Below are 26,593 nucleotides of genomic sequence, written 5' to 3'. Positions count from 1 at the left end.
TGGAAAACAAGACTTTAAGATTTGTTTATAAATAAGATATGGGATTAAGAGGGTTTGGGGGTTGTTTTGCTGTTTTTTTTAGAGAAAGCCATGTTACTTTGTTAAAACTAAAGGAAAGGAATGTAAAACTGATTTGTCTGATTAAAGGCAATGTATAAATGTTTCGAGTAACGTTTAATGGACTTCTGCTGACTGAATGATGAGGTTTTATAATTTATTTATTTCTTTATAAGAGATCTTTGGTTCAAATGTCAGAGAGTTTGATAGGTTATCAAAGCTGTAGTTCTGTTAAAAAGGGGTTAGTCATTTATACACACACACACACACACATATTCTATCTATCATATTTATCTATCTATACGGGGGGCGGGGCAGGGGTAGTCTTCGATTTACAACTACAATTGAGCCCAAAATTTCTGTTCTTAAGTGAAACATCTGTTACATGAGTTTTGCCCCATTTTATGACCTTCCTTGCACAGTTGTTAAATGAATCTGGCTTCTCAATTGACTTCGCTTGTCAACAGGTCAGTCAAGGACTATCTGTATAGTCATTCAGCATGAAATCTCTTCCTCAAACTGTCTAAATTGACAGTACAACTGTATACAGAATCTATAATTCTATCTCATTCTTTTGGAAGTTCCACAATAAATGTTTCCAAACACTGGAAATTTCTCATTAATTTCCTTTCTGGACTGAATTATTCTGTCCGACTCCCCCATTCTTTTGCAGAGATCAAAGTGGAATTTCTGTAAGTATTTTCACTGGACATTTTTCTTTCAATGACAGCTTCTTGTCCAGGTGTAACTGTAAAATCCAGCTGTAGGATTTTCTAAAGGGGCATAAGAGTTTTTAAATCTTCTGGAAGAAAACTTTGCATTTATTGATGCTCACAATTTTTTCCTCTTACAGATGAACTTTTTTGGATGACACTGTCCTCTGTGAAGCCAACTCTGGCATTTGTAATTTACCTGTGACCCTGTTTCCCCCCTCCCCCCTGGGTGTCTCATAAACCAGATTCTGCAACTGAGCACGTTCACAGGCTGGGTGTCATCATTCACGTTCTCCAATTAAAATATATGCACGGGCAAAAACTCTGGTATTTTAGTTACAGTCTTTTAAAGATAAGAGTTGGAATGTACTTTTGCTTTCAACTGCTCTTCCAGATTTCCTCCCTTCCCTCCCCTTTTTATGGCAACTACTAAAACAGGCATAGGAATGTTTTATGAGTTGACATTCTGGCCTAAAAGGCATTAATATGTTTTAATTTCAGGAAATGAAGCTGCTAGAACTTCTAAAACCCAGTTTCCATTTTTTAAAATGGAAGATGGACACCTATCATGACTCAGATTCTCGCTAATTGATGAGAGAAAGTAACTGTCAACAGGACACTGATTGGGCAGAAAACGTGGAGGGAACATAAAGAATTATTTATTGGGTTAGGAAATTTTTCCTTTCATGAAGAATTTTGGCTGCTGATTGCCGATTAGCATGTCTTGGGGAAAACTCACCCAACTACTCCTGAAGTGATTGCAAATCAGGTGTTATTTGAAAAGTTGGGTACCTGGAGATACAGCTTTTTTCCAATTATAATCAAGACAGGTAGTACCAAATTGATGGAGGAGGGAATACTCTGAAACCTGCTATTGATGGAAGTACAAGAGGGTTATTTAAAAAGAAGGAAAGAAGAGGAAAAAAAACAAGTCTGTTTTGGTGGAAGGAAAGAAGCGAAATAGAATATTTAACAGGCATTTCACAAGGAAGCCCAGCTTGATCTATGCAGGTTACTGACTGGTTTCTCTTGAATTTGAGGGTCTAAATTATTTGGTTTTATTTCTGAGAAGGCTTCAGGTGGAGGCATTTTTCTATTTTGATACTTGAATGTGGAAGAGACATAGTGCGCGTGTGCAGGGGGCGTGGGGGGGACATGCATTGCCTTCTGGGTGCTGGCACACGAGCGCGAGTGTGCAAGCTCGCACAAAATTTTTGGCATAAGAGCCCCAAAAGGTTAGCCACCACTGCCCTATACCATTCTGGACAAATGGCTGTCCAATCTTTTCTTGAAAATCTCCAGTGATGGGGCAACCACAGTAAAATGAGGATCCAGATTGTTGGGGACAATGTGTTGACTATATAAGTCTAAGTGCTATTGTGATTGCTATTGCTATTGTCCTTCCTTCCTTCCTTCCTTCCTTCCTTCCTTCCTTCCTTCCTTCCTTCCTTCCTTCCTTCCTTCCTTCCTTTCCTCCCTCCCTCCCTCCCTCCTTCCCACCCACCCACCCACCCACCTATAGTTTGCAGTGGTTAGAATGCAGTATTGCAGGCTGACTCTGCCGACTGCCAGTAGTTCGATCCTGACCAGCTCCAGGTTGACTCAGTCTTCCATCCTTCCAAAGTCAGTAAAATTAGGACCCAGATTGTTGGAGGTGATAGACTGACTCTATAAACCACTTAGAGAGGGCTGTAAAGCACTGTGAAGCGGTATATAAATCTAACTACTATAGCTATTTTGATTGTGTCATCACAGTTTACCATTTTTCTTTTTTTTAAAAAAAATCCCTCTCCCCAAATAAGATACTCTATTAGTATTAACTCAGTGTGTAATGAAATATTAAGAAGTGCTATATACATTATCTAAAGATTATGTTAAAGCAGTCAGCATATTTTCCCCTCTAGATGTTGCCAAGTTTTGAACAATTCCCAGCTGCATAGCTTTCAACTTTAATAATCCGAATGGAAAGAATCATGTTTAACCATGTGTGATTGTATGTGTTTTCACAGACACAATTCTAATTCTGTCATTAGATGCATTATACTGTGAGCTTGTTGTGCGTAGAGAAGATCATTAAGATGGTAATCAGTAAAAATGTTTCAGCGTAAGTTCTTATTAACAGATTTGTCAACCAGTTTTTGGGAGATTTAATGAAATCTGCTCTCACTAATCTACGCAGAACAGTTATTCAGAAAAGCAGAAGAAAAATCAGGTTAAAATATTCCGGAGGCTACAGTAAATTATCCTTAATCCATTAAGCTATTATAAACCAGAAAATCAACAACAGCATACTTTTATATTTTAGCTTTTTATCAACTGATACTATCCAGATATTTTGGATCAGAGATTCTCAACTTAGGAAACATTAAGATATGTGGACTTCAACTCCCAGAATTCCCCAGTCAGCCAAAACATATGGGTCCAAGGCCCTCAAATACACCCTCTTTTTTGCTCCAGCATGAACGGTTGACCCTGAATTGTCTTTAAAATCTGCTGGGGAGTTCAATAAATAGGAAATATACATTTAGATGAATGATTCACCTTAAGACATTAAGAGAAATTCTGGCGAGAGAAATGAGGCTGGGCTCCAGCCCGAATCCAAAAGCTGGGAAGACTAAAGGTGTTGAAACTGTGGAAAGAGTGCAGAGAAGAACAACCAGGATAATTAGGGGACTGGAGGTTAAAACATATGAAGAACAGTTGCAGGAACTGGGCCTGGCTAGTCCAGTGAAGAGAGGACCAGGGGAGACAGGACAGCAGTCTTCCAATACTTGAGGGGCTACCACAGAGAGGAGGAAGGGATCAAGCTATTTTCCAAGGCACCAGAAAAGGAATAATGGATGCAAACAGATCAAGGAGAGATTCAACCTGGAAATAAGGAGGAATTTTCTGATGGAGAACAATCAACCCATGGAACAGAAGTTGCCTTCGGAAGCTGTGGGAGCTTCATCATTTGAGACCTTCAAGAAGAGACTGGACTGCTATTTGTCAGAAATGGTGTAAGACCTCTTGCTTGGATGGGGGGTTGGACTAGATGACCTACAAAGTCCCTTCCAACTCTGATTATCTGTTATCTGTTAAGCCACATTTTTCAGTGCCATTATAACTTTGAATGATCACAAAAAGAACTGTTGTAAGTCAAGGACTACCTGTGCTTCCAAACCAAACAGTAATATAATATAGGACAGGATGCTCTCAATGGTCCCTCGATAGAAAGTGATAAGGACAGGGGAAGGAAGGTGTGATTTTCTCATAAAATGAAGAAAATGCGGTCGCTGTTGTGCCCTCAATCCATGGAACCTATGGAACAGAAGTTGCCCTCAGAAGTTGTGGGAGCGTCAACACTTCAGACTTCCAAGAAGAGACTGGACTGCCATCTGTCAGAAATGGTGGAGGGTCTCCTGCTTGGGCGGGGGTTGGACTAGATGACCTACAAGGTCCCTTCCAACTCTGATTATCTGTCATATGTTAAAATCAATGGGGAAGCCAAATTCACTTAACAACCAATTTTAACAACTGCAGTGATTCACTTAACAATTGTGGCAATTTTTCTTTTTTTTTGTAAAACGGGGCAAAACTCAGGCTCAGCTATGGATGTAAGTTAAGAATTACCTGGATTTGCCTCCTTTAATAAAGAGAAATATTTAACATTTGAAAAAAAATATGACATAATGATTTATTAACGTAGGCTATGCCAACTTCTATTCTAAAATACTTGTAAATTACCACTATTATCTTAACAATACATTCCAGCTGTCTATAAATAAATTTAGGTCTAAGAATCTTTGCAAACATGTAATCTCTTTCCTAGCTCCATGAGGCTTCTTAAGAGGTGAAGAAATAATTACATTCATAATCTATTTATATCCTTTGGATTAGGAGACCATGTTTTTTATCTAACTGATAAAAATGGGAAGAAATCTGTATTTCATCATGTTCCCCCCAAATTAATCCATGCAATATCCAAGAGCTTTTCCAGCATGTCACGAAAACACAGCTGCAAAATCCAGATTCTCGCATTGCAATTCCAACCTATCAATTATACAGTCTGATAATATTCGAAGTTTATCACCTTTCGTGGAGAGAGATTGAGCAGAACATACGATGGGCAGCCAGACATTTTCCAGGGCCAAAATTACTCTGCTCAAAATTTCAGCGCTTGTATCTAATACATCAACTGATTGCTTACATTTTCAAGACGATCCTTGCTACAATTAATATGACCATTATAAGGCTTTAAGGGGAAAAAAAAGAAGTGGTAATTCCATTTAAAATAGTTTGTTATATACCTCCCGTGCATGGTGTCAACATGTGCCAGATTGAGGGGTCCTTGGTGCTCTCTGAGCTTGGTTGTTTTCATGCAGATGTTTTGTTACTCAAACTAGGTAACATCATCAGTGCTTGTGTTTAAACGTAACTTAGCTAGGACTAACTAGGGCACTAAAGAACCCTCTCTTTCAACCCTGAGCTAAACAAATGGTTGTAAGTCAAGGACTATGTGTAATGGTTCCAAATTCACACCAAGACTAACTAACCAGGTGTTTCTATTTGAATAGGTTTACTCTCCTCTACTAGAGAAGAGCTAGTTATCTGGGTAGGAAAAGAACATCCCTTCCTTCCTTCCTTCCTTCCTTCCTTCCTTCCTTCCTTCCTTCCTTCCTTCCTTCCTTCCTTCCTTCTCTACCTCCTCTACTTCCTTCCCTCCGTCTCTCCCTCCCTCTCCTTCCTCTCTCTCCTTCCTTCTTTCCTTCCCTCCCTCTCCTTCCTTCCCCCCTCATTCCCTCTCCTTCCTTCCTTCTCTCTCTCTCTTCCTCTCTTTCCTTCCTTCCCTCTCTCCTTCCCTCCCTCTCCTTCCTTCCCTCCTTCCTTCCCTCTCTCTCCCCCTCTCCTCCCTCCCTCCCCCCACACCCACAATAGTCACAAACTCAACACCCCGCTTTGTTCTCCTTTCTAGTGCAAAAGTACTTCATCTATTTTGTTCGTACCGCACGTGTCTTTCAGATTAACGCACATTCACTCTAACGGGAGCCTGCAATTCTACACTGGGGGATTTTTTTCACACCTTATGCAAATCCGGGTGACTCACTGTTGTTTGGTAAGTCAAATGGACCCTTGGATCCTCTCCAACTGCCAGGCATTCCTTGGTGAGATTTCCACTACAATCAGCCGCGTGTTTTGGAGCAGCAGACATGCTCGGGGTTTCGAGAGCATCTCGCAGGCACTTTCATCCAAGGAAGGTAGGAGGAAGTGGTCCCGAAAACACTCATGGACCAGATGGCGAAAGGCGGGGGTGACATTTTGCTAGTCCCTTTGAGATGCTCTCGACTGTTCTGACTTCCTTCGATTTCCCCCCAGCCCAGGCTCAATTTCCAAAAAAAACCCTCTTGCGCTCGCCTTCCAAGAATGCTTAAGAAACCTTCAAAAGGTCCAGGGAGTTCCTGGAAATTGAGATGAGCCTGCTACTTCAGGTTGCCGTATGGCGTCTTCCTCCTCGTTATTTTCAAACCGCTAAATCAGGGGAGCCTGAGGTGCTACAGGGGCTAAGGAGGCCCATGCACAAAGTTCATGCATAAAAAGACCATTTTGATACTCCTGTTCTATGAAGTAGCAGAAATCTTCTGAGTATGCAGAAACCTACTTTCCTTCCTTCCTCTCTTCTCTCCCTCCCTCCCTCCCTCCCCTGCCTCTCTCCTTCCATTCCTTTCCCTATCACTGTTGTTTCTTTCCTTTCTTTTTTCCTCGCTCCCTTCTTTCCTCCTCTCCCTTCCTCCATATTTTTCCTCCACTTCCTCCTTCCCTTCTCTATTTTCCTTCCTCCTTTCCTTTCCCTTCCTCCTTTCCTTTCCTTTTTCTTCCTCCTTTCCTTTCCTTTCCTTCCTCCTTTCCCTTTCCTTCCTCTCCTTTCCTTTTCCTTTCCTTTCCTTTCCTTTCCTTTCCTTTCCTTTCCCTTTCCTTTCCTTCCTTTCCTTTCCTTTCCTTTTTCTTCTTTCCTTTCTCCTTTCCCTTCCTTCCTCCTCCGTCTCCTTTATTGGCACTTCAATTGATATATATATATAAAAATAGCAAGACAATAGAAACTGACTCAGAGTGCAAACTTTGTAAGGTCACTGCAGCAGAAAAAGCCTTCCTCGTATCCAAGTTCGCATTTTAAATTTGGCAAAAGGATCTCTCCCCCGTATCACACCTACAGAAAACGATCCAGATATTCTTGACAAAAACAGGACAGATTGCAATTTGAGAGAAGCTAAGAGGAATGTGAGTTTCTGGACTTCCTTATTTGGATACTCATTTCCTTACTACGCATAGTTCCCTCCTCCGTTGCCCCCAGTTAATTATATTTGTGTAGTGATGTGTGTGTGTGTGTTTGTGTGAGAGAGAATGTGTTGGATACACCCATGAAAACAAACATGCATACATTCCTGGACCAAGAGGCTCACCCATGCTCTTGTAACCTCCTACTTAGATTACTGCAACCTACATGGGGCTGCCCTTGAAGACTATTCAGAAACTTCAATTGGCGCAAAATGTGGCTGCACAGGTAATAAACAGGGAGTGGGCTGCTGGGGGGGCTCTCGGGGGTCTGGAAGAGGCCCTAGCTAAGATTCTGTGCAGTTTGGAGAGTCCCCAAATCCCATTCCTGGCTGGCCCCGCCCATCGCCCCTCCCTTCCCAGGAGTCCCCACATGACCCAATTTGGATGCAGGTAAGGGCAGAGCACACAGAGAACCTTTCGAAGGGTCCATTTCTGGCCTCCAGGGAGCCTCCGGAGCCTGGAGAGGGCAAAAATGCACACACACCCCCGCCATGGTGCAGGAGGCCGACTAGGCCACGCCCACCATGGCCACGCCCACCCAGCAAATGGGCAAAGAATCCGTTGCTAAATTTTTTTTTTTGAAAAACAAACAAAACATAAAACATGAAAACATAAAACATCTTTTTTGAAAGCAGCATGATCCCGGGTTACATCCCTTCGTACAGACACAAATTCAAGTTCATGCTCATTTTTATATTCCATTCCATAGCTTATTACTATTCTACATTTTCTATATAGCTTCTCCCCTCTGTTAACTTCCTTAATTTTATTTTATTTATTCCATCTCAATTCAAATCGTTATACTTATATTCTTTGTCTGTCCTGTTTCAACTAGCTACTATCTGTTCTCATTAAACAAAATTTCTCCTGTAATCATTGATTGGAGTATGACGCCTTTATATCTTTCCCCTAAAATTATAACACTTAATATAATACATAACTTCCATTCGGATTCTGCTTGGTACACTCTAAAACTACACACTGTATTTTTTAAAAAAGAAAAAATTATAAATGTATAATATAATTAAAACAACAATCCATTCCAATTCAATTCTATCATTAATATTAATATTCATTTAAATCTTAACATTTTACACATTACGTTTCAGATAAATATTATATTCCTACAGGAACACTTATAAACTTTCCATAGTTAATTCCCCCCACTTCACTTATATTTTATAAAACATTAAAATGTTCCCGTTCCTTCTTAATTCAATTCTCTCATTTATTTTATTTATGCTAAAAAAATTTGAAGCCCACCCCTGGTAATAAATAGCACTGGCTACATGGCACACGTTAAACACCTTTACTTCGTGAGCTGCACTGGCTGCCGGTGTGTTTCCAGGTGCAATTCAAGGGGCTGGTCGGCACCCTTAAAGGCCTACCTGACTGGAGGACTGTCTGTCTCCAATTGGATGGAGCAGGTTAGGCACGGTGCAGATCCCGTCAGCCAAAGAGTGTCATCTGGAAGGAGCTAAAAGGCGGGCCTTTTCCGAACAATTCATCCTGGGGCTTGCTCCAACATTGGAGGCTTTGAAGAAGGGATTGCACAGCCGCTTGTCTGAAATAGGCTTGAGCAGGGGGCTTGGACTAAAAGACCTCCAAGGTTCCTTCCAAATTTGTGATGCTATGATAACCCATCCCTATACAAGGACAGTCCTTAGGAATACACGGCTAAAACTTTTCCCAGTAAAGCCTGTTTTTTTGTTGTTGTTGCAAATCTAACGAAAGAAAAGAGACACCGAGAAAAAGTAACTTCCAAACAAAGTCCCTCAAGGCCTGAAGGTCATCCAAATTGGTCAGGTCAAGCAAGCGAGCAAGCAAGCAAGGGTCAATACTGGGCAGCAGCGCTGTAGGAAGATACTGGAAGTGGAGGATCATTTTAATCCAAACGTGACTTAATAGATAGCAAGTCAATGTGAACCGTTGCATTCCTAACGTCCTACCCATGTGATCATTTAGAAGTTAGCTTTCATGGTTCAGAGTCTTTGGTAGACCTCCTATTTTAAAAACCAGCAATTCATCATGTAGTAATAAACCCTATAAATTACTTAGGCACCGTGTGATCAGCAGTGGGATCCTACCTGTTCTACTATCGGTTCAGTGGTTCCACGCATGTGCACCAAACTACTCAAAATTTCCGCTACTGGTTCTCCAGAACTGGTCAGAACCTCTGAATACCACCTCTGGTCTCGATATCATTTTTCTATTGTGCTTCAAAGAGTTTGAAGTGATACTCTAAGTATATGGAGTGCATGAAGATTTGAAAGCTGAGTGCAATGAAATATGAAATAAATCCAGTATACATTGTCATAGACATCAGTGAATTGAAATCGACAGGAACTGGATATTTTCAGCCAGAAGAACATGCTGCTATACTGGGAAATGAAAACCAAAAAAGAACAATGTTGCTTTCACGGCAAGGAAGGAAAAAGCTAATTGTCTTAGTACTTAGACGTAATGGAGTCGATGACAGACTAATATAAATTAGACTTCATAGACAATTGTTTAATATGATTATCTAAGTTTCTGCACTGACCACTGATGCAGAGAAGAGATTTGGGATCAATTTCAATCTGCAACTGACTAAGGAAGATGTGCTGCTTTGTGGTTGGGGAGTGGATTGCAATAGTTGGAAACTGGAAACTGGAAAACGTACAAAGCCTTTGAAGAGAAATGAAGCTATTGGCAGAAGGATGCTAATGGACAGATAGAAACCAATTAAAAGAAGACCAAATAAAGATGGGAAGATCAGACTGAAATTGAGTACAGCGGATATGTCAACATCCAAGAAACCTTAGAAGCTATATCCTATTTACAAGAACTCCAGTAGAAGATCAGCACTCTGATAAATACGAAGTTGGGAAATCAATGGGATAGTTACAGAAATACGCCAAGCAACCAAAGGAGAATGAGTAAAGGTTCTGTCCAAACTATGTCAGCAAATCTTGAGTGGCCAACACAAGTTGATCTATGTGTCAATACCAAAGAAAGAAGACTCAACAGAATGTGGAAACTCATAAAATGCCCTTTCGGGTGCCAGTAAAATCATGTTTAGATCAGGGGTGTCAAACTGGCAGTCTGTGGGCCAGCCACCTGCAGGCCACGATCACCCTAGCTCTGCGAAGGGAAAAAAAATGTCGCAAATACGTCATTACTTAGTCGGGTAAAGAGATGTCTGCAACAAGCTACAGAGTGTTAAGGATTCCACAGTCCTTTTTTCTTTTTAGGGGTTGATTCAGAACTCATAAAAGTACCCACTAGGTAGTCAGGGCAGAGCCTGGATCGAAGATCGGAGTTCAGGTGCTCATTTTCACCTGTCTCCCTCGTTCTCAGAGTCTTGAGGACTGCAGTCCCCAATAGGGGTGGGCTTCAAAGAATTTAGCAACCGGTTCTCTGCCTGGTTGCTGGGTGGTCATGGCCATGGTGGGTGTGGCCTAGTTAGCCTCCTGCACCTCAGCGGGGGGCCATTTTCACCCTCCCCGGGCTCCAGAGGCTCTCTAGAAGCCAAAAATAGGTCAGTTTCTGGCCTTCTGGAGCCTCCAGGATGCCCATTTTCCCCCTCCCCAGGTTCTGGAGGTTTTCCGCCCATTTTGCTCCTTCCCGGGCTCCAGAGGCTCTCTGGAGGCTGGAAATGGGCCCATTTCTGACCTCCTGGAGCCTCTGGGAGGCCTGATTTTCACCCTCCCTGAGCCTCTATGTGGACTTCCCTGGGGGCCAAAACAGGCTGTGTGGAGACTCCTTGGAGGAGTGGGGCAGGATGTGTGGGTCCAGCCAATCATTGCAACTACCGGATCAGCGAACCAGATGTAAAATTAAGACCCTATTTTCTCAAACCGGTGCAAACCAGAATCAGCCCGCCCCTGGTCCCCAACCCTTGGGTTGTGACTTGCTACCAAGCTATGGCATATTTGGAATTGGGCTGCACAACTGGCAGGCCAGCTTGCATGCATGCGCCCGCAATTTGACTTGTGCAAACAGCGGGCCATTGTGTGTGCACCTGCGTGCGCAGCTCAACTTGTGCAAGTCAAGCACCAGACCACCCCTCACCTGGCCTGGGTCCCCTCTTCCCCCCTCCCAGCCGGGCTGCCAAGCCACAAAAGTTGGGGACAGCTGCTCTAGGATGATGTGTAACCAGGTCAGAGACAAGTAAGAAGCTATTTTATCTAAAAGATCTGCCTTCTGTTCTTTTCCATGTTTTAAATAATAAACAGCCTCTTTGAACTTTACCACTCTGGGTTGACAGTCCTCACGCTGGCATGAGAAAGTGAATTCATTTTCAGTGGTACAAAGAATGTTGAAGATTAATATTCAACTGAAACTAGAACTTTTCTTGCTGGGAATAATGGTGTCAGGCACAAAAGACCAGATCCACCTGTAGAGGTCCAACTCTAACTCTAACCAGGGCCCTAATCCTAATCCAATTTATTGCTAATCCTAATCCTAGCCCAATTTATTGCTAATCCCAATCCTAACCCAATTTATTGCTAATGGGTACAAGAATTTTCAGTTGATACCTACTCAGAGTAAGCTAAGGGGTTGGACTGAGTTCATTTGTGGCTACATAATGATTCTAGGCTGATTCCTCCTTTCATTCTGCCCCCCCCTCCCGATTCCTCCATCCCTTCCTTACAAATGAGCGGACAACTGTCGAAAGAGGGAAGGCTTTTGGATAGAAGATAAACTATTGTGCTCAACCTAACAAGCATAACTGAATTTGTTGGACAAATCTGTGGTAGTTTGCAACTGTCTTAACTGGGAAAAAAAAAATCACCACGAGAGGTGCTTTTCTCCACAGCTTGCAACTGAGGTGGTGACACCCAAGGCATAGCATTCACAACTTCTGAAGGCAAAGCTTTTCCACTGGTTAATTGTTCTCACTGTTAGGAAGTTTCTCTCTCAGTTCTAGGTTGCTTCTCTCTCATTAGCCTTTCAGAAACGATGCTCCAATGTCTACAACAGATGCCACGAAGGAACTAAAGTTACTCTCCCGAAATGGGCATTCTTGGGAAAAAAAAGCATTTCCTCTGCATGTAACCAGCAGCCCACGGATGGGAAGACAATTAAGTGGTCAATAAAAAAGAGACATTAACATAAGAAAGTGGTTTTTGTCTCTTGGCAAAGAAAAGCTGAAATGGAAGCAGATATGACAGGCACTCAACCTTGAAGGAAAATGATGTATTTACTCAGCAACGAAATCTTTTGGGGGGGCCCGAACGTCTTTTTTTGTTTGAGCAATGTGGGCAAGTTGATTTTTCTGGTGGGTTTCAGGCGATAGAAAGATTATTTTTAGATGTAGGAAAACATACTCATTTTTTTTAAAAAAGGAAGTTCGTTGCCATGTATCAAATATTCACTTCAGAATGTCTCCAAGTTCTGAATCTGGATGTTATCTGACACTAAGATGTGTGGTTTCGCTTGAAACTGATTTTATGAAAAATATAAAGGTGACTGAACAAAGAAGATGAATAGAAAAAAGTCTCCTTTTTCCAAACAGTGCCGAGAAGGACCAGGGGAGACAGGATAGCAGACTTCCAATATTTGAGGGGCTGCCACAGAGAGGAGGGGAAGGGGTCAAGCAATTTTCTTAGGCACCCAAAGGCCAAAAAAGGAATCATGGATGGAAACTGATCCAGGAGAGATTCAACCTGGAAATAAGGCGGAATTTTCTGACAGTGAGAACAATCAACCGATGGAACAGAAGTTGCCTTCAGAAGTTATGGGAGCTTCATCCCTGGAGGCTTTCAAGAGGTGACTGGATTGCCATCTATCAGGAATGGTGTAGTAGGGTCTCCTGCTTGGACTAGATGACCTACAAGGTCCCTTCCCACTCTGTTAATCTGTTATTCTGTTAAATATCAGAAGATAAAAGATGACAAATCCAAACTAGGATATAAAAATACCAACAGCTACTCTAAATGAACATCTAATTATACTAGAGTGTTCGTAATTTGATAGTTTATTTATTAAATTTATACGCCACATGCTAACCTGGAGGATATAAGAATGGAAGAACTGCTTAGCTAAAGGTCTATGGAGATTCTCGGTCTTCCAGGTCATGGTTGTCTCAAAGGTGCTTTTCCAAAAGGCAACCAGGCTGATTTTTTTCCATGAGGAAGAAGAAGAAGAGGAGGGGGAGAAGGAGAAGGAGGAACACCTCACTCTTCCTCAAGGGAAAAACAGTCCAGCTGCCTTTCGAAAAAGCACTTTTGAGACACCCATCTAGTAGTTTAACAATGGCAATTCATCTAATTCAACTTCCCCAACCTGGCACTCTCCAGATGTGATGTGTCTACTTCTATACTCAAATTGGCAGATCAGTGATGGTATTCTACTGATTCGGCCTGGTTCGGCCAAACCGGCAGCTCCAAAGCTCATCTGTGAGCAACCGGTTCTCTCCAACGATCAGCTACTGGGCCCTCCCACCTGCATAGCCGATTGCCGTGCATCAGCTTTTTACACACAGGGCTTCCAGCAGAAGGTGAGTTCCAAGTGCACGTGTGCAAAGTGCACATTTGATGCATGCGTGTGCAAAGTGTGCGCTCACACCGAACCGGTAGGTAACATTTTTGAAACCCACCACTGTGCCAGATGTGGTGGAAGCAGGGGTGGGTTTCTACCGGTTCTGTCCACCTCTGTAGAACTGGTAGCTCTGAAGAGCAGCAGACATAGAACCGGTTCTATGTCTGCTGATATTTTTGCCCACCCGCCCACCTGGGCTCTTACCTGATCTTTATTTCCTGGTTTTCAACTTCAGCTGCGAGCGAGGCACAGCTGCAGTTAAAAAGCAGGAAAGAGGGCTGTTCCAAAGGCTGCTTCTCTGCACGCAGCATGCTGATGACGATTTACAGGCACGCGGCTCGCAGCCTGCAGGGAAGCTCATAAATCCCGAACAGGTAGTTAACCCTGTTGTATCCCACCCCTGGCTGGAAGATCTTGTCTCCACAGTGGCTTCCCTCGGACAATCCACCAAGAGGGTAGGAAGACAATTATCCTGACTAAAGATGTTTTTTAAAGAACTGAGATACGTAACCAGCAGGTTATCTCTAAATAAGACGGCTTGATTTTCCCATCCTGACTAAAGTGTGTTTCTCCCATCTTCTCTCTTTCTATAATTTATTTCTCCTTTTTTTCCTCTGTTTTTTTAAAAAAACAGAAATCCCTTAAGCCAGAAAGCTTTTGCGATACGCATGGCTGATCATCCATCACCTTCCAAAACCAGCTATACTGAAGATATAGGCTAGGTCACAGAAAGTACCAACATCAAATGTCTGCTTTTAATTTCAAATAGCACCCATAGAAAGGGGGAGCAAGTTGTGCTAGCTGGAATGCTTTAAGGCAGGGGTGTCCAACCTTGGCAACTTTAAGACTTGTGGACTTCAACTCCCAGAATTCCTCAGCCAGCAAAGGTGCTTTAAGGTGATGGAAGAATTGGTAAGAGCTCTTATTTATTCGGGGTTAATATTTATGGATATTTCTGGCAGGTGACCCAACACTCTTTGCTCTTGAAATATGCATGAGTAAAGGCCCTTAGGCTAGAATTGCTGTGGTCCAGAAAACATGCACCCAGCAATTATGAACAGCAAATAGAATGCAGCATTGCTACAATCAATAAGATAAAAAAATTAAGGTGTTCTCACTCAACATCTGCCACTGAAAGTTGGAATGGTGTTTATAGGCCCTGTAGCTGCTCTCCTTTCTAAACCTTCCTTTTGGTCGTTTGCATTTTTTAAAATTTAAAAACCCTTCTAAAGCTAAGTCATATACTTTCATGGTTGATCTTTTAAGATGGTTTTTACTGAATTATCACCTGCCATTAGCTTTTTAAAAGTCCTTTCCTTTCCCTTTTATCTTCCTTTCCTTTCTTTCTCTTCCTTTCCTTTCTGTTCCCTTTTATTTTCCTTTCCTTTCCCTTTTATCTTCTTTTCCTTTTTATCTTCCTTTCCTTTCTGTTCTCTTTTATTTTCCTTTCCCTTTTATCTTCCTTTCCTTTCCCTTTTATCTTCCTTTCTCTTTTCCTTTCTGTTCCCTTTTATTTTCCTCTCCTTTCCCTTTTATTTTCCTTTCTTTCTGTTCCCTCTCCTCTCCCTCCTCCCTCCTTCCTCTTCTCCTCCCTCTCCTCTCCTCTCCCTCCTCTCCTCTCCTCTCCTTCCTCTCCTCTCCTCTCCTCCTTTCCTTTCCTTTCCTTTCCTTTCCTTTCCTTTCCTTTCCTTTCCTTTCCTTTCCTTTCAACTTGGTGTAGACTCCAAGCAACTGTCTGGACAAGTTCCTGAAGTTTTCTGGACATTTCTTTAGTCTTTGATATTCACAACCAATCAAGAATTGTTAGACTGCCATTATGTGAAAGTCGGTCAATTATTGCCATCTTCCAAGCTGCCTATCAAGGTTGATTGTGATGGCTGCAGTACAATAGTTTCACTGAGTTCCTAAGTACACAACACCTGTCCTGATAGTTGTGGATCCACATCTCCCAACATTCTTCACTATTTGCCTGGAATTGCTAAAATTTAGTTCAACAACATCGGAAGGGCACCCATACTATGCCTCTACATTCTACCAGATGTTTCCGAAATAATGAGCTGATTTGGAAGACGATTTTGTGCCCAGCTCTTAATCCTCAAAAATATTTTCATTTATTTATTTATTGGAATTTGTCAAATGAAAATGAGAACAAGAATAAGAGATTGAAAATATAATGACAGGGACGATAGGCGGGTGAGTGCACTTATGTATGCCCCCTCTACTGACCACTTATGCATGATGTAAGGTCCATGGAAGTCAATTTGTGACTGAAACTGTAAAAATTTGTAGCTGAGACAACTGAATCTGGTAAGACACTCCAGACTTCGACAATTCTATTACAGACATCATATTTTTTACAGTCAATATTGTCAATCAAACTATCTGAATCATCTATCAACAAACAAGGAAAACAATATTTAATTTTAGTTTTAAGCCTGGCTTAAGGTCAGGATTTGTCTGTCCTACAAATTGGTAAAAAAAATCAGCATACCAAATACAAGCTAGGCAGATATGACCTCATTGAAGACCCTCACTCTGGTCAAAGACCTTGGAGTACTCATATCAAACGTCTCAAGCTCACTGTAACAGCACTGCCAAAAAGGCATTAAGAGTTGTAAATCTAATCTTATGAAGCTTCTCCTCTGGTAATACTGATTTGCAAACTAGGGCATACAAAACCTTTGCTAGACCAATACTTGAATACAGCTCCGCTGTCTGGAATCCACACTGCATATCAGACATTAATATACAGTAATTGAGCGAGTTCAGAAGTATTTTACAAGAAGAGTACTACACTCTTCTGTTTGCAACAGAATACCCAGAATGCACCAGGCTTGAGATTCTAGGCTTAGACAACCTTGAATTACGCCAGCTAAGATTGGACTTAAGCATAGTACATAAAATTATCTGTTTCAATGTCTTACCAGTTAATGAATATTTCAGCTTTAACCACAACAACACAAGAGCACACAACAGATGTAAACTTAATGTAAACCACTCCAAACTTGATTGCAGGAAATACGACTTCAGCAACAGAGTGGTCAATGCCTGGAACACTCTACCTGACTCTGTTGTTACATCATCAAGCCCCCACTTCTTTACCCTTAAACTATCCACTATTGACCTCACCCCATTCCTAAGAGATCTGAAAGGGGCGTGCATAAGCCACAACCATGCCTCCCATTCCTGTTCTATTGTCCCCAATTATTCGTACCTTTTCCATGTATTTATACTTATGCTTATTTCTATTATATTGTAAGCGTTTGACAAATCAAATCAACCAATCAATCAAAATAAAAATAAATAAAAGATGAGAGCTGGCCAAGGCACCAGGCGGGAAGAGTGTGAATTCTAGTCCTTCCTTAGGCACAATGCCAGTTGGGTGATCTTGAGCCAATCACTGTCTCTCAGCCTTAGGAAGAAGAAGACAAACCACTTCCAAAAATGCTACCAAGAAGATTGCAAGGAATTGTCCCAAGACAGAAATCAAGAGCCATCTGTCAGAAATGGTGTAGGGTGTAGGGTCTCCTGCTTGAGCAGGGGGTTGGACTAGATGACCTATAAGGTCCCTTCCAACTCTCTTAATCTGTATGTATGTAAACTGACTGGAAGCTGCCCTTCCCCAAACAGTCAAGATGTGTTGAATAGAAGCTCCCAGAACTTCCAAAGGCAATTTCTGTTCCATTGGTTGATTGTTGTCACTGTCAGGAAATTCCTCCTTATTTCTAGGTTGAATCTCTCCTTGTTCAGTTTCCATCCATTGTTCCTTGTCTGGCCTTCAGGTGCCTTGGAGAATAGCTTGATCCCCTCCTCTCTGTGGCAGGCCCTCGAATTATTGGAAGGCTGCTCTCCTGTCTCCCCTGGTCTTTCTCTCCACTAGACCAGCCAGGCCCAGTTCCTGCAACTGTTCATCGTATGTTTTTGCCTCCAGTCCCTTCATCATCCTGGTTGCTCTTCTCTGCACTCTTTCTGGAGTCTCAACGTCTTTTTTATAGCATGGTGACCAAAACTGGATTCAATACTCTAGGTGTGGCCTTACTAGGGCTCTATAGAATAGTATTAGTACCTTGCTTGATCTTGATTGTATCCCTCTGTTAATACAATTTAGGATTGTGTTGGCTTTTTTGGCTGCTGCTGCACACTGCTGGCTCCTATTTAGCTGGTTGTCCATTAAGACTCCAAGATCCCTCTCACAGTTACTGCTCTTCAACCAGGTTTCAGCCAGTCCATTTTAGAGCAGTGGTCCCCAACCTTTTGGGCACCAGGCATCGGTTCCATGGAGAAAGGTTTTTCCACAGATCGGAGAAGGTGTGGTTTCATTTGCTGCCTCCATCTCATGGATGGGGTTTTACTGGTTTGCACGGCCTGGTTTCTGGCATGCTACAGACTGGCGCTGATCCACGGACCGGGGAATTGGGGACCCCTGTTCTAGAAAAAGTACCCCATGATTATATCATGAGCTGCTGATGCTCCCTGGATTGTGGTACAGATGGGCATTCTCTGCAGGATGCCCATTTTTTTGGACCAAATTTCTAAGAGAGATTATATAACTTCTCAGCTGCCCTAATTCTTCACTTACTGATGCAGTATTTTTACAGATTTTGTTTTTGTTTTAAATGGTTTTATTTAGTAACATAAACACCATTGGCACTTCCTTGACTGAAAAGTGAAAGAAATATAATATTTATGACCTTCCTTGCGAGGATGGATTGCTTAAAAAAAGGAGCATTGACTTGCAAAGGTGGCTCTCCAGATTTTAGGGGAAACTGCCACTGAGCAGAACACGGTCATGTCAGGTCCAAGGAAAACCAGACAAGGAAACCAAAGACACGCAAGCTAATACTAGAACTTATGATTGGAAGGGACCTTGGAGGTCTTCTAGTCCAACTCTCTGCTCAAGCAGGGGACCCTATACCATCTCAAGTTAAATCATTGCTGGTCCCTTCTTGAAATCCTCCAGTGATGGAGCATCTACAATTTCTGGAAGCAAGCCGTTCCACTGGCTGCTTGTTCTAGTTGTCAATAAATTTCTTATTTCTAGGTCCTCTTCCTGATTACTTTCCATCGGTTACTTCGTATCCTGCCTTCAGGTGTTTTGGAGACTAGGTTGTCCTCATCTTCTCTGTGACAGCTTCTCAAGTACTGGAGGACTAATATCATGGTCCCTTTCTCTTCCTTACGCTAGATCAGAGGTCTCCAAACGTGGCAACTTTAAGATTTGTGGACTTCGACTGAGGAATTCTGGGAGTTGAAGTCCACAAGTCTTAAAGTTGCCAAGTTTGGAGACTTCTGCACTAGGTATATCTAGTTCCTGCAATCATTCGTCATCTGGTGGATTAGTTCAGATTAACAGAGTTGGAAGGGACCTTGAAGGTCTTCTAGCCCAACCCCCTGCCCAAGCATGGGACCCTATACTATTATAGACAAATGATTGTCTAGTCCCTTCTTAAAGGGTGCCTTCAGAAGTTGTGGAAACTTCATCAGTGGAAGCTTTCAAGAAGAGACTGGATTGCCATCTGTCAGAAATGGTGTAGGGGCTCCTGCTTGAGTGGGGTGTATGTGTGTGTTGGACTAGATGACCTACCAGGTCCCTTTCAACTCTGTTCATCTGTATCTGTATCTAAAAGCCTCCTGTGTTGGAGTCTTGATAACTTCTGGAGGCAATGCAAACCTTACAGAGGTTTAGAATAACTTAATAACTTTAGAATAACTTTATTGTCACTTCGAATGTACACTAATCGGCATACATTAAAATGAAATCTCATTGCCTACAGCTCTCAAAGGGTCACCACCTCCCATATACATTACACGAACATAACATAAATAAATAAAAAATATATAAAATTATGCATATACCCACGTATATTATATGACACAGAGAAACAACACAGTCTAGTTTGAAGGTATACATGTACTTGGCGAGGAAAATGAATATTGCGAGTTTACCAGATGGATGGCATCATTTACAGGAAATATCTAGCAGCCAGTAATCCTTGACAGCAGAGCCCCAGTTTCCCCCATTCCAGAGGTGGCATTCAGCCGGTTCACACCGGTTCAACTGAACCGGTAGTGGCAATTTGGCCTGGGTCACCAAACTGGTAGCGACTTCTGGCTGGCCACCATTGTGGTTTGCCGGCAGCAGGTTTAGATGGCCTGAGGTCTTGGAGAGCAAGGACTCAGATGAGGAGCCTGCATGTGATGTAAGGATGGGGCCAGGACCATCAGGGAGTGCAGCCTTCGGGGATTGTGGAGGCTGGCAGCAGTGATGAAGAAGCCCCTGAGGAGCCTGTGCCCAGTGCACGTATGTGCAGGACTGCTCATAGGAAAGAGCAGCTGCTGCAGCAAGGGTGACTCGGGAGTGAGGCTGCAAGGTAATGGCCCCTTTAAGAGATAAAAGCCAGCCTGAGAAACCAGGATTCTTTGCAGGAAGCAAGTAAGTTCTTGCACTCAAGCCTTGTGAAAGTTCGGACTATCTTGGTTTGTGTTTGAAGACTTTTTTTTGGAATATTTCTTGGCAACTTAATCTAGTGCTTTTGGCAGCCTTGCACAACCCTGGCAAGGCTTGTTCTTCTCAGAGACAATTAGTCTTAATAACCTTTTAACCATGAATTAACGGAATTCGCAGAGAAACATTAAAAGGTTTTGCTTTTATCTCTTTTTGGTGTTTACTTGTTTACTTGGAACAAAGTTTGGGTCAGAACAGCCACATCCTCTGCCCAGTCTCCCAGTCACCGCTTGCTCGTCCCTTCTGGCCACTCTGAAAAAAAACACATTGCTTGCAGACATCTCACGATAAAAGGGGGGGGGGCGAGATGCGGGCTGGTGGGGAGCCCAGCAGCGATGACACATCAGCCCTGGCTTGCCTTCTTTGGCAGCCAGCCATAGGAGGAAGGTGAGATCACGGTCGTGGGATGACGAAAAACGCGGTCATGGGGGAGGAAGCAGGAGATTAAGGGCCGGGGCCTCTGAAGGAGGAGAAATGGGATGACGGTGTGACTGGTGAAGGGAGAGCAGGCGGCATGCAGGATTAGGCCAAGCCAGGGCAGAAAATAGGTAGATAGGTAGAAATTCAAATTCTTTTCATACCAGGTTCTGTGGGTGTGACTTGGCGGGGTGTGTGTGTCATGTGACTCAGTGGGCGTGGGTGTGAGTGACATCAAGTTGGACATGCCCACTCAGTCACATGACTCCCTCTCACCAAGCCACACCCACAGAAGCGTTAGGGAAAAACATGTGAATACCACCACTGCCCCATTCCTTTCCGCAGCCCATTTGCCACAGCTAAATGGCAGAACTGGTGCACCAGCGAGGGTTACACCATGGCATGGCATTCTCAAATGCAGCCCATGTGTTTAAAAAAACAAAAACCCTGCTTCGTAAAGGAGTTGGGTGTGAAAATGAGTTATTTTGGGGCTTGCTCAGCAGATCTGGGGGAGGGTGGGAGCGAATGCATAAAAGAGCAACTGAGGTGAATTCAACTTGAAGACCGTTTTATCGCTGACATCATTCCAGCAGCAAAGCTGCAAATATGAAGTTAGATCTTTAGCAAGGTATCTTCTTACAATCCAGGGACCCTCCAGATGTAGCAGAGAGGCAACAGGGAGCAACGCTGAGGAATGAAAGTAAATAGACATGACCCAGGATAATGTTTCAGGATCCAATCTGAGTCGGTCATGGGAACCAACAATTTATTCTTCCAAGCTTTCAGGCTTGTGCTGGAGCCCACCCGCGGGGAATTTCTTTCTCTCCAGAATGTGCACAGTGGGCTGTTCTACATGTTGTATTTATATCGTTCTTAGTTGTTTGTAGCTTTTAGATGTTGATTAGGATGTTAATGGTGTTAATTAAGGCAACTATTAACACCCTAATCAGCAACTAAAAGCTACACATAACCAGGAACTACATAAATACATTGTGTAGAAGAACAGCCCAGTGCATATATTCTGGAGAGGGAGGGAGGGAGGGAGGGAGGGAGAGAGAGAGAGAGAGAGAGAGAGAGAGAGAGAGAAATTCCTTGAGAATCGGCTCCAGGACAAACGTGAAAGCTTGAAAGAATAAGAGAAAAGCATATTTTCCTTCCACTGTCCTTACCACTTTCTATAAGGGGACGATTGAAACCATCCTTCCATGTTGTATTGCTGTCTGGTTTGGAAGCATTAGTGCTTCAGACAGGAAGGCTGTGCAGAGAGTGGCGAGGACAGCAGAAAATATTATTGTACGTTCAGTTCCTTCCCCCCAGGAGAAGAGTGGCATATAAATGACTCTTGAGCAGAGTCTGCAGAATTGTCAGGGATGATACACATCCTCTCCACCACCAATTTTTCTTGTTACTTTCTGGGAGGAAGGAGCTTCACGGGACCTGAAGAAGAAAAACTAGATTCAGTCAGTTTTGTTCCATAGACATTCAACCTTGTGAACCCTCAATACTCTTTTTTCTGCTATTTATTCTAAATCAGTGGTCGCCAACCAGTAGGCCGCGGCTTACTAGTGGGCCATGAGAAAATTTTGATGGGCCGCAGAGAAATCTCACCCCCAGAGCACACCTCCCCCAAAGCAATTAATCCAGGCTGCCCAGAAACCCAAGGATGTGCCTCCCACATGGCCTGCGGGAAGCCTCCCTACCCACTCACTCCTGACCAAACTTGCCTGCTAAATTGCTATTTTTCCTTTTTCCGACCATCATCTGTGCCAGGAAATTTAGATTAGCTATGAATCAGAAAATGGTTGGATTTCTAGCTAGTCTTTAGATCTTCAGCTCTGCTTTTAGGACTGAAGGTTTGCTTGCAAGCAAATTCAGTGCAGATTCAAGGCAAGCAAATTTGAGAGACTGAGCTAGCCGATGGCAGATAGATAGATCACTGAATGATTCTGTGAGCAACTCTGCCTGCTTTGCCTGATTTTGGGTAAAAGTTGCTCTTTTTTATAAAAAAAAATTCAATATTTACATGCATGGTGTGTTGTGAGTTAATTTTGTGAGTTTGCTTGCTAGCAAATTTTATGTGACAGACTGAGCTAGCCGATGTCAGATAGATAGATCTCTGAATGAATCTGTCATTCTGTGAGCAACTCAATCTGCCTGCCTGCTTTGCCTGATTTGTGGCAAAAGTTGCTCTTTTTTAATAAAAAAAATCAATATTTATATAAATATTTATAATATTTACATACAAGCCATGCCCAGCCAGTCACATGACTGCCAAGCCACACCCACAAATTAGGCCACACCCACAGAACCAATTAGTGGTCCCTAGGATCTAAAATTATGAGTTTGGTGGTCCCTAAGGTCCAAAAAGTTGGCGACCCCTGTTCTAAATGGTATGTGTGTGTGTGTGTGTGTGTGAGTGAGTGAGTGTTTGTGTGTGTACATATTTATTTATGTATGATGTATGTATATGCATGTGTATGTATGATGTATGTATGTGTATGTATGTGTATGCATCTATAGTGTATATGTATGTGCAGGTATACACATGTACATAGCATGTGTATACACGGTGGCTCAAAGGCTAAGACGCTGAGCTTGTCGATCAGGAAGGTCGGCAGGTCGGCGGTTCGAATCCCTATTGCCGCGTGACAGAGTGAGCCCCCGTTCCTTGTCCCAGCTTCTGCCAACTTAGCAGTTCAAAAGCACGTTAAAAATACAAGTAGAAAAATAGGGATCCCCTTGGTGGGAAGGTAACAGCATTCTGTGCACCTTCAGCATTTAGTCATGCTGGCCACATGACCACAGAGACATCTTCGGACAGTGCTGGTTCTTTGGTTTGTAACGGAGATGAGCACTGCCCTCTAGAGGTGGAAACAACTAGCATGGTTGTGCGAAGGGAACCTTACCTTTATGTGCAGGTATGCGGTTTTGTGGGTGTGTATGCGTGTGTGTGTATATACACACATATACACACGTATATTCTTTTGAGAGCGGGCATCAGAGTTTCATTTTTTTAATGTATGCCAGTGTATTCACAGAAAAAAAACAACGTGGCAATAAAGGTTATCTCGTCTCATCTCATTTTCTCTCTCTTAATAAACCTTTGGTTCCGGTGACCAACTCAGATCGGATCCTGCAGAAATGCTGGGATGGTGCAATTCTACAAGGACCACGTAGTCCAAAGCTGTCCCACCCTTGTCACTTTAGGACTTGTGGACTTCAACGCCCAGGATTCCATAGCCAGCATGGATTTTGGAGTTTGCAGCCCCACTGGGCAGCTTTCAGGGATAAGAAGATAAAAAGGGAACCATCAACGATGCATGTATAAACCAGGTTTAGCTCTGCTTTCTTATTTCATGCCCCTGATTTTATTTATTCATTTCACACACAGCTCAAGCGTACTGACTTTGACATTAAATTATTAGCAAGAGGGGGGTGGGGTGGGAAATCATTTCTAAAATGAAGCCTCTTTACAAAATAAGTGGTCTGTGGTTTTTTTTTATAGCTTTCATCAGTTTTGATTTTCCCTTCCAACTGGATCCTTCAGCCTCCCATTTGGCTAAATAAGAAAGTAATTAGAAAATATATAACCGATTGGATGAATGTATAAGATTAAATCATAATGAAAATTAGAATATCTCGTATAAAACGATGGAAAAATAGTTTAGTCAAATGAATGTTTAATAATTGATATTACATAAGCACAAGCTAGATTGATAAGGTGAGAATTTATACAACTTGTGAGTTATGGTAAAAAAAGGCTAGCACAAAATATTGTAACCAACTGACACACTGTATGTATATAATTGAAAGAGGGTTTTATGTTTTTCTGTTTTGTTTGTATGCTCGTTGTAAAAAATAAAAACTTTGTTTTTTTTTAAAAAATAAGAAAGTAATTACAGTGCCACCCTTTCTTTAGCTTATATCCTTTAGCACTAATTACCAAGGCTCGTTTATGAGCTTCCCCGCTGAAAATAATTGTCACATGCCTCCTTAAAAGAAAGAAACGATCGGCAGTCTTTTCAGGGTACAAAGGATAAACACCAATTAAAAACGGTTGCACAAGCCCTTTCACAATTAAAACAAGAGTGTAGCAAAGATTTTAATAAAACAAAACTAATAGGCCATTTCTGGAACATCGCATCGGCATTAGAAGTAAAAGTAGAACATTTAAAAGGGAGAATTTCTTTCTAGTAGATCAGTTTAGTGAAGGAGAGAAAAAAACCACAGAGCTGTATTAAAAAAAAAATCCACATTTTCCTTTATTAATTTATTTCTTCAAGGAGAAAAGAGAAAAAGCAATGCATTGCTCAAAGTTTAAGAACAGCTGTTTGGCATAATTGGAAACTATTTTTCAGAAATGACTAGCCAAAGAATATAATTTGCCTTTGTTATCATCTCGTGTTGCATGCAATAAACTTTTTATGCTCAGAACACTGTCCAAAACTGAGGCATTACTTTTTAAATTTCCCATCATACATCAAGCTTCCTGTGATGACCCAGGGCGTAGCACAAAGGCAACACAGCCAGAATAATAAGTAGGGGTCTCTTTATTAGCTCCAACTTTACCCCCAGTGTTCCAGTTACCTTCCGGTCTGGAGAAAAACTCTCCCAGGAACCTGCAACAGCCTTTGACTACAGATATTCCAATCCAAAACATCATAAACAGAAAACTTTAAACTATGAATTCAGCAAGACAAGATAAGGTAATAAATCTGGCAGGGCAAGAGAAGGAGTTCCAGAAGTGAAGTAACACGGCAGTAAATCAAACCAGTTGGGAGGATGCTAGGAACTCACATAACAGGAGCCAACATGAGATAACCTCAATGTTTGTTTCCGACAAACACCCCTCCTAAAGTTCCTCTCCTTTAAACTCCTTCCCCAGGTGTGCTTTGTGAAGGGAATCAAGGCCCTCTCCTCCACAACACAGGTTGCTCTCTTCTCCGTTCTTCCTTGCATGCCCTAGGAAAAAAAGGGGTTGGGACTAGGTCTTCCGCTGAACCTCCTCTCCCTTGTTCTACCTCTCCCCTGCTTTGCCCAGCCTGACTTTGCCCTTCCCCAGTTTCCTCCACAGCCAACGGAACCACTCTCCTACTCCCTGTTAGCTATTCATCTTCTTCTTCGGATTCAGACTCCTACAGAGCATGACACTTCCATATAAAATCTATTTTTTGTTCCAATGGTCGCCATCCTTCATGATTTTAATTCTAAACCCACCTGCATTCTGGGACATCAGAATAAAATCTGCACTATGTGTTAGCCTGGACTTTACTGCATTCCTGTTCTTTTCACTCAATAAAATCACGGTATTCTTATTTGGGACAGATCAACACAGAGAAAAAAAAACACCCAACAGTCAGGGCCGAAGAAAATTAATCCACTTTCTGTTTGACATTTTCATCCTTTAACAGTAATCTGACTTCAGATGCCAAGGTGAATTCTAACTCTTCTTTGCAAGGCTGTTTGCATCTCAAATGGGAGAGAAAAACGCAACCTTGCTAAAGCATAACCCGTTCCACAAGCTGAATGCATTTTGGAAAAAAATAATTATCAGCAAGTTCAATGCGGTTTCCTTTCTAACAACCTAGAATTGCAGACAAAAACTCCATCAGCTTAATTGTAGTGATTTGTAAGGGGCTAATTTATTTGTTTACCGAGAGTTTTTAATCAGAGTGCTACCTCTTTTGATTGTGTTGGTGCACAATTATGATTAATTGCACATTTACTTAAGGCCAATTTTGTTTTTGTGTTCTAAAAGGTAATCCTTTCCCTGTTGGACACAAGCTGGTAGTTTCCAGTGTTGGACAAATTGTTTGTAACTATTTATGGACAACTCACCCGTTTTGTGTAGCCCATGGCCTTCAGGATGGAGAGATTGAGTGTTTCCAGGGATGCCAACACATCTTCATAATCTCCCATGTGTTCAGCGAAGTAATCTGGAGACCCGGAAGAGGAAAGGAAGAGGGGGAGATTAACAGATCATGTCAAAGATGGTTTCAAGGTTGAATCAGGATTACTTCTGAAAGTTTAAGCTGGCATTTTCTCCTAGGAAGGGTTGTAACCA

General features: G+C 42.3%; 1 protein-coding gene across 3 annotated transcripts in view; it reads right to left on the bottom strand.

The window, feature by feature from the left end:
- The window catches only part of NECAB2 (N-terminal EF-hand calcium binding protein 2), a 239,797-nt gene that overhangs the window by 124,000 nt on the left and 89,204 nt on the right, over window positions 1–26,593 (bottom strand). For all 3 annotated transcript variants that reach the window (XR_015744934.1, XM_087940473.1, XM_087940474.1), the window contains one exon: window positions 26,368–26,465. Coding sequence is in view for 2 of the 3 variants with exons in the window: in XM_087940473.1 (XP_087796599.1) it covers window positions 26,368–26,465 (98 nt within the window). In the remaining variant the exon portion in view is untranslated. The remainder of the gene's footprint in view (window positions 1–26,367; window positions 26,466–26,593) is intronic.

This window comes from Pseudonaja textilis, chromosome 11, assembly GCF_049901715.1.
Source record: "Pseudonaja textilis isolate UNSWEBS1 chromosome 11, rPseTex1.2, whole genome shotgun sequence".
Classification (NCBI taxonomy): domain Eukaryota; kingdom Metazoa; phylum Chordata; class Lepidosauria; order Squamata; family Elapidae; genus Pseudonaja; species Pseudonaja textilis.
Note: the sequence above shows the minus strand (reverse complement) of the source record. Positions and strands in the feature narration are given on the sequence as shown.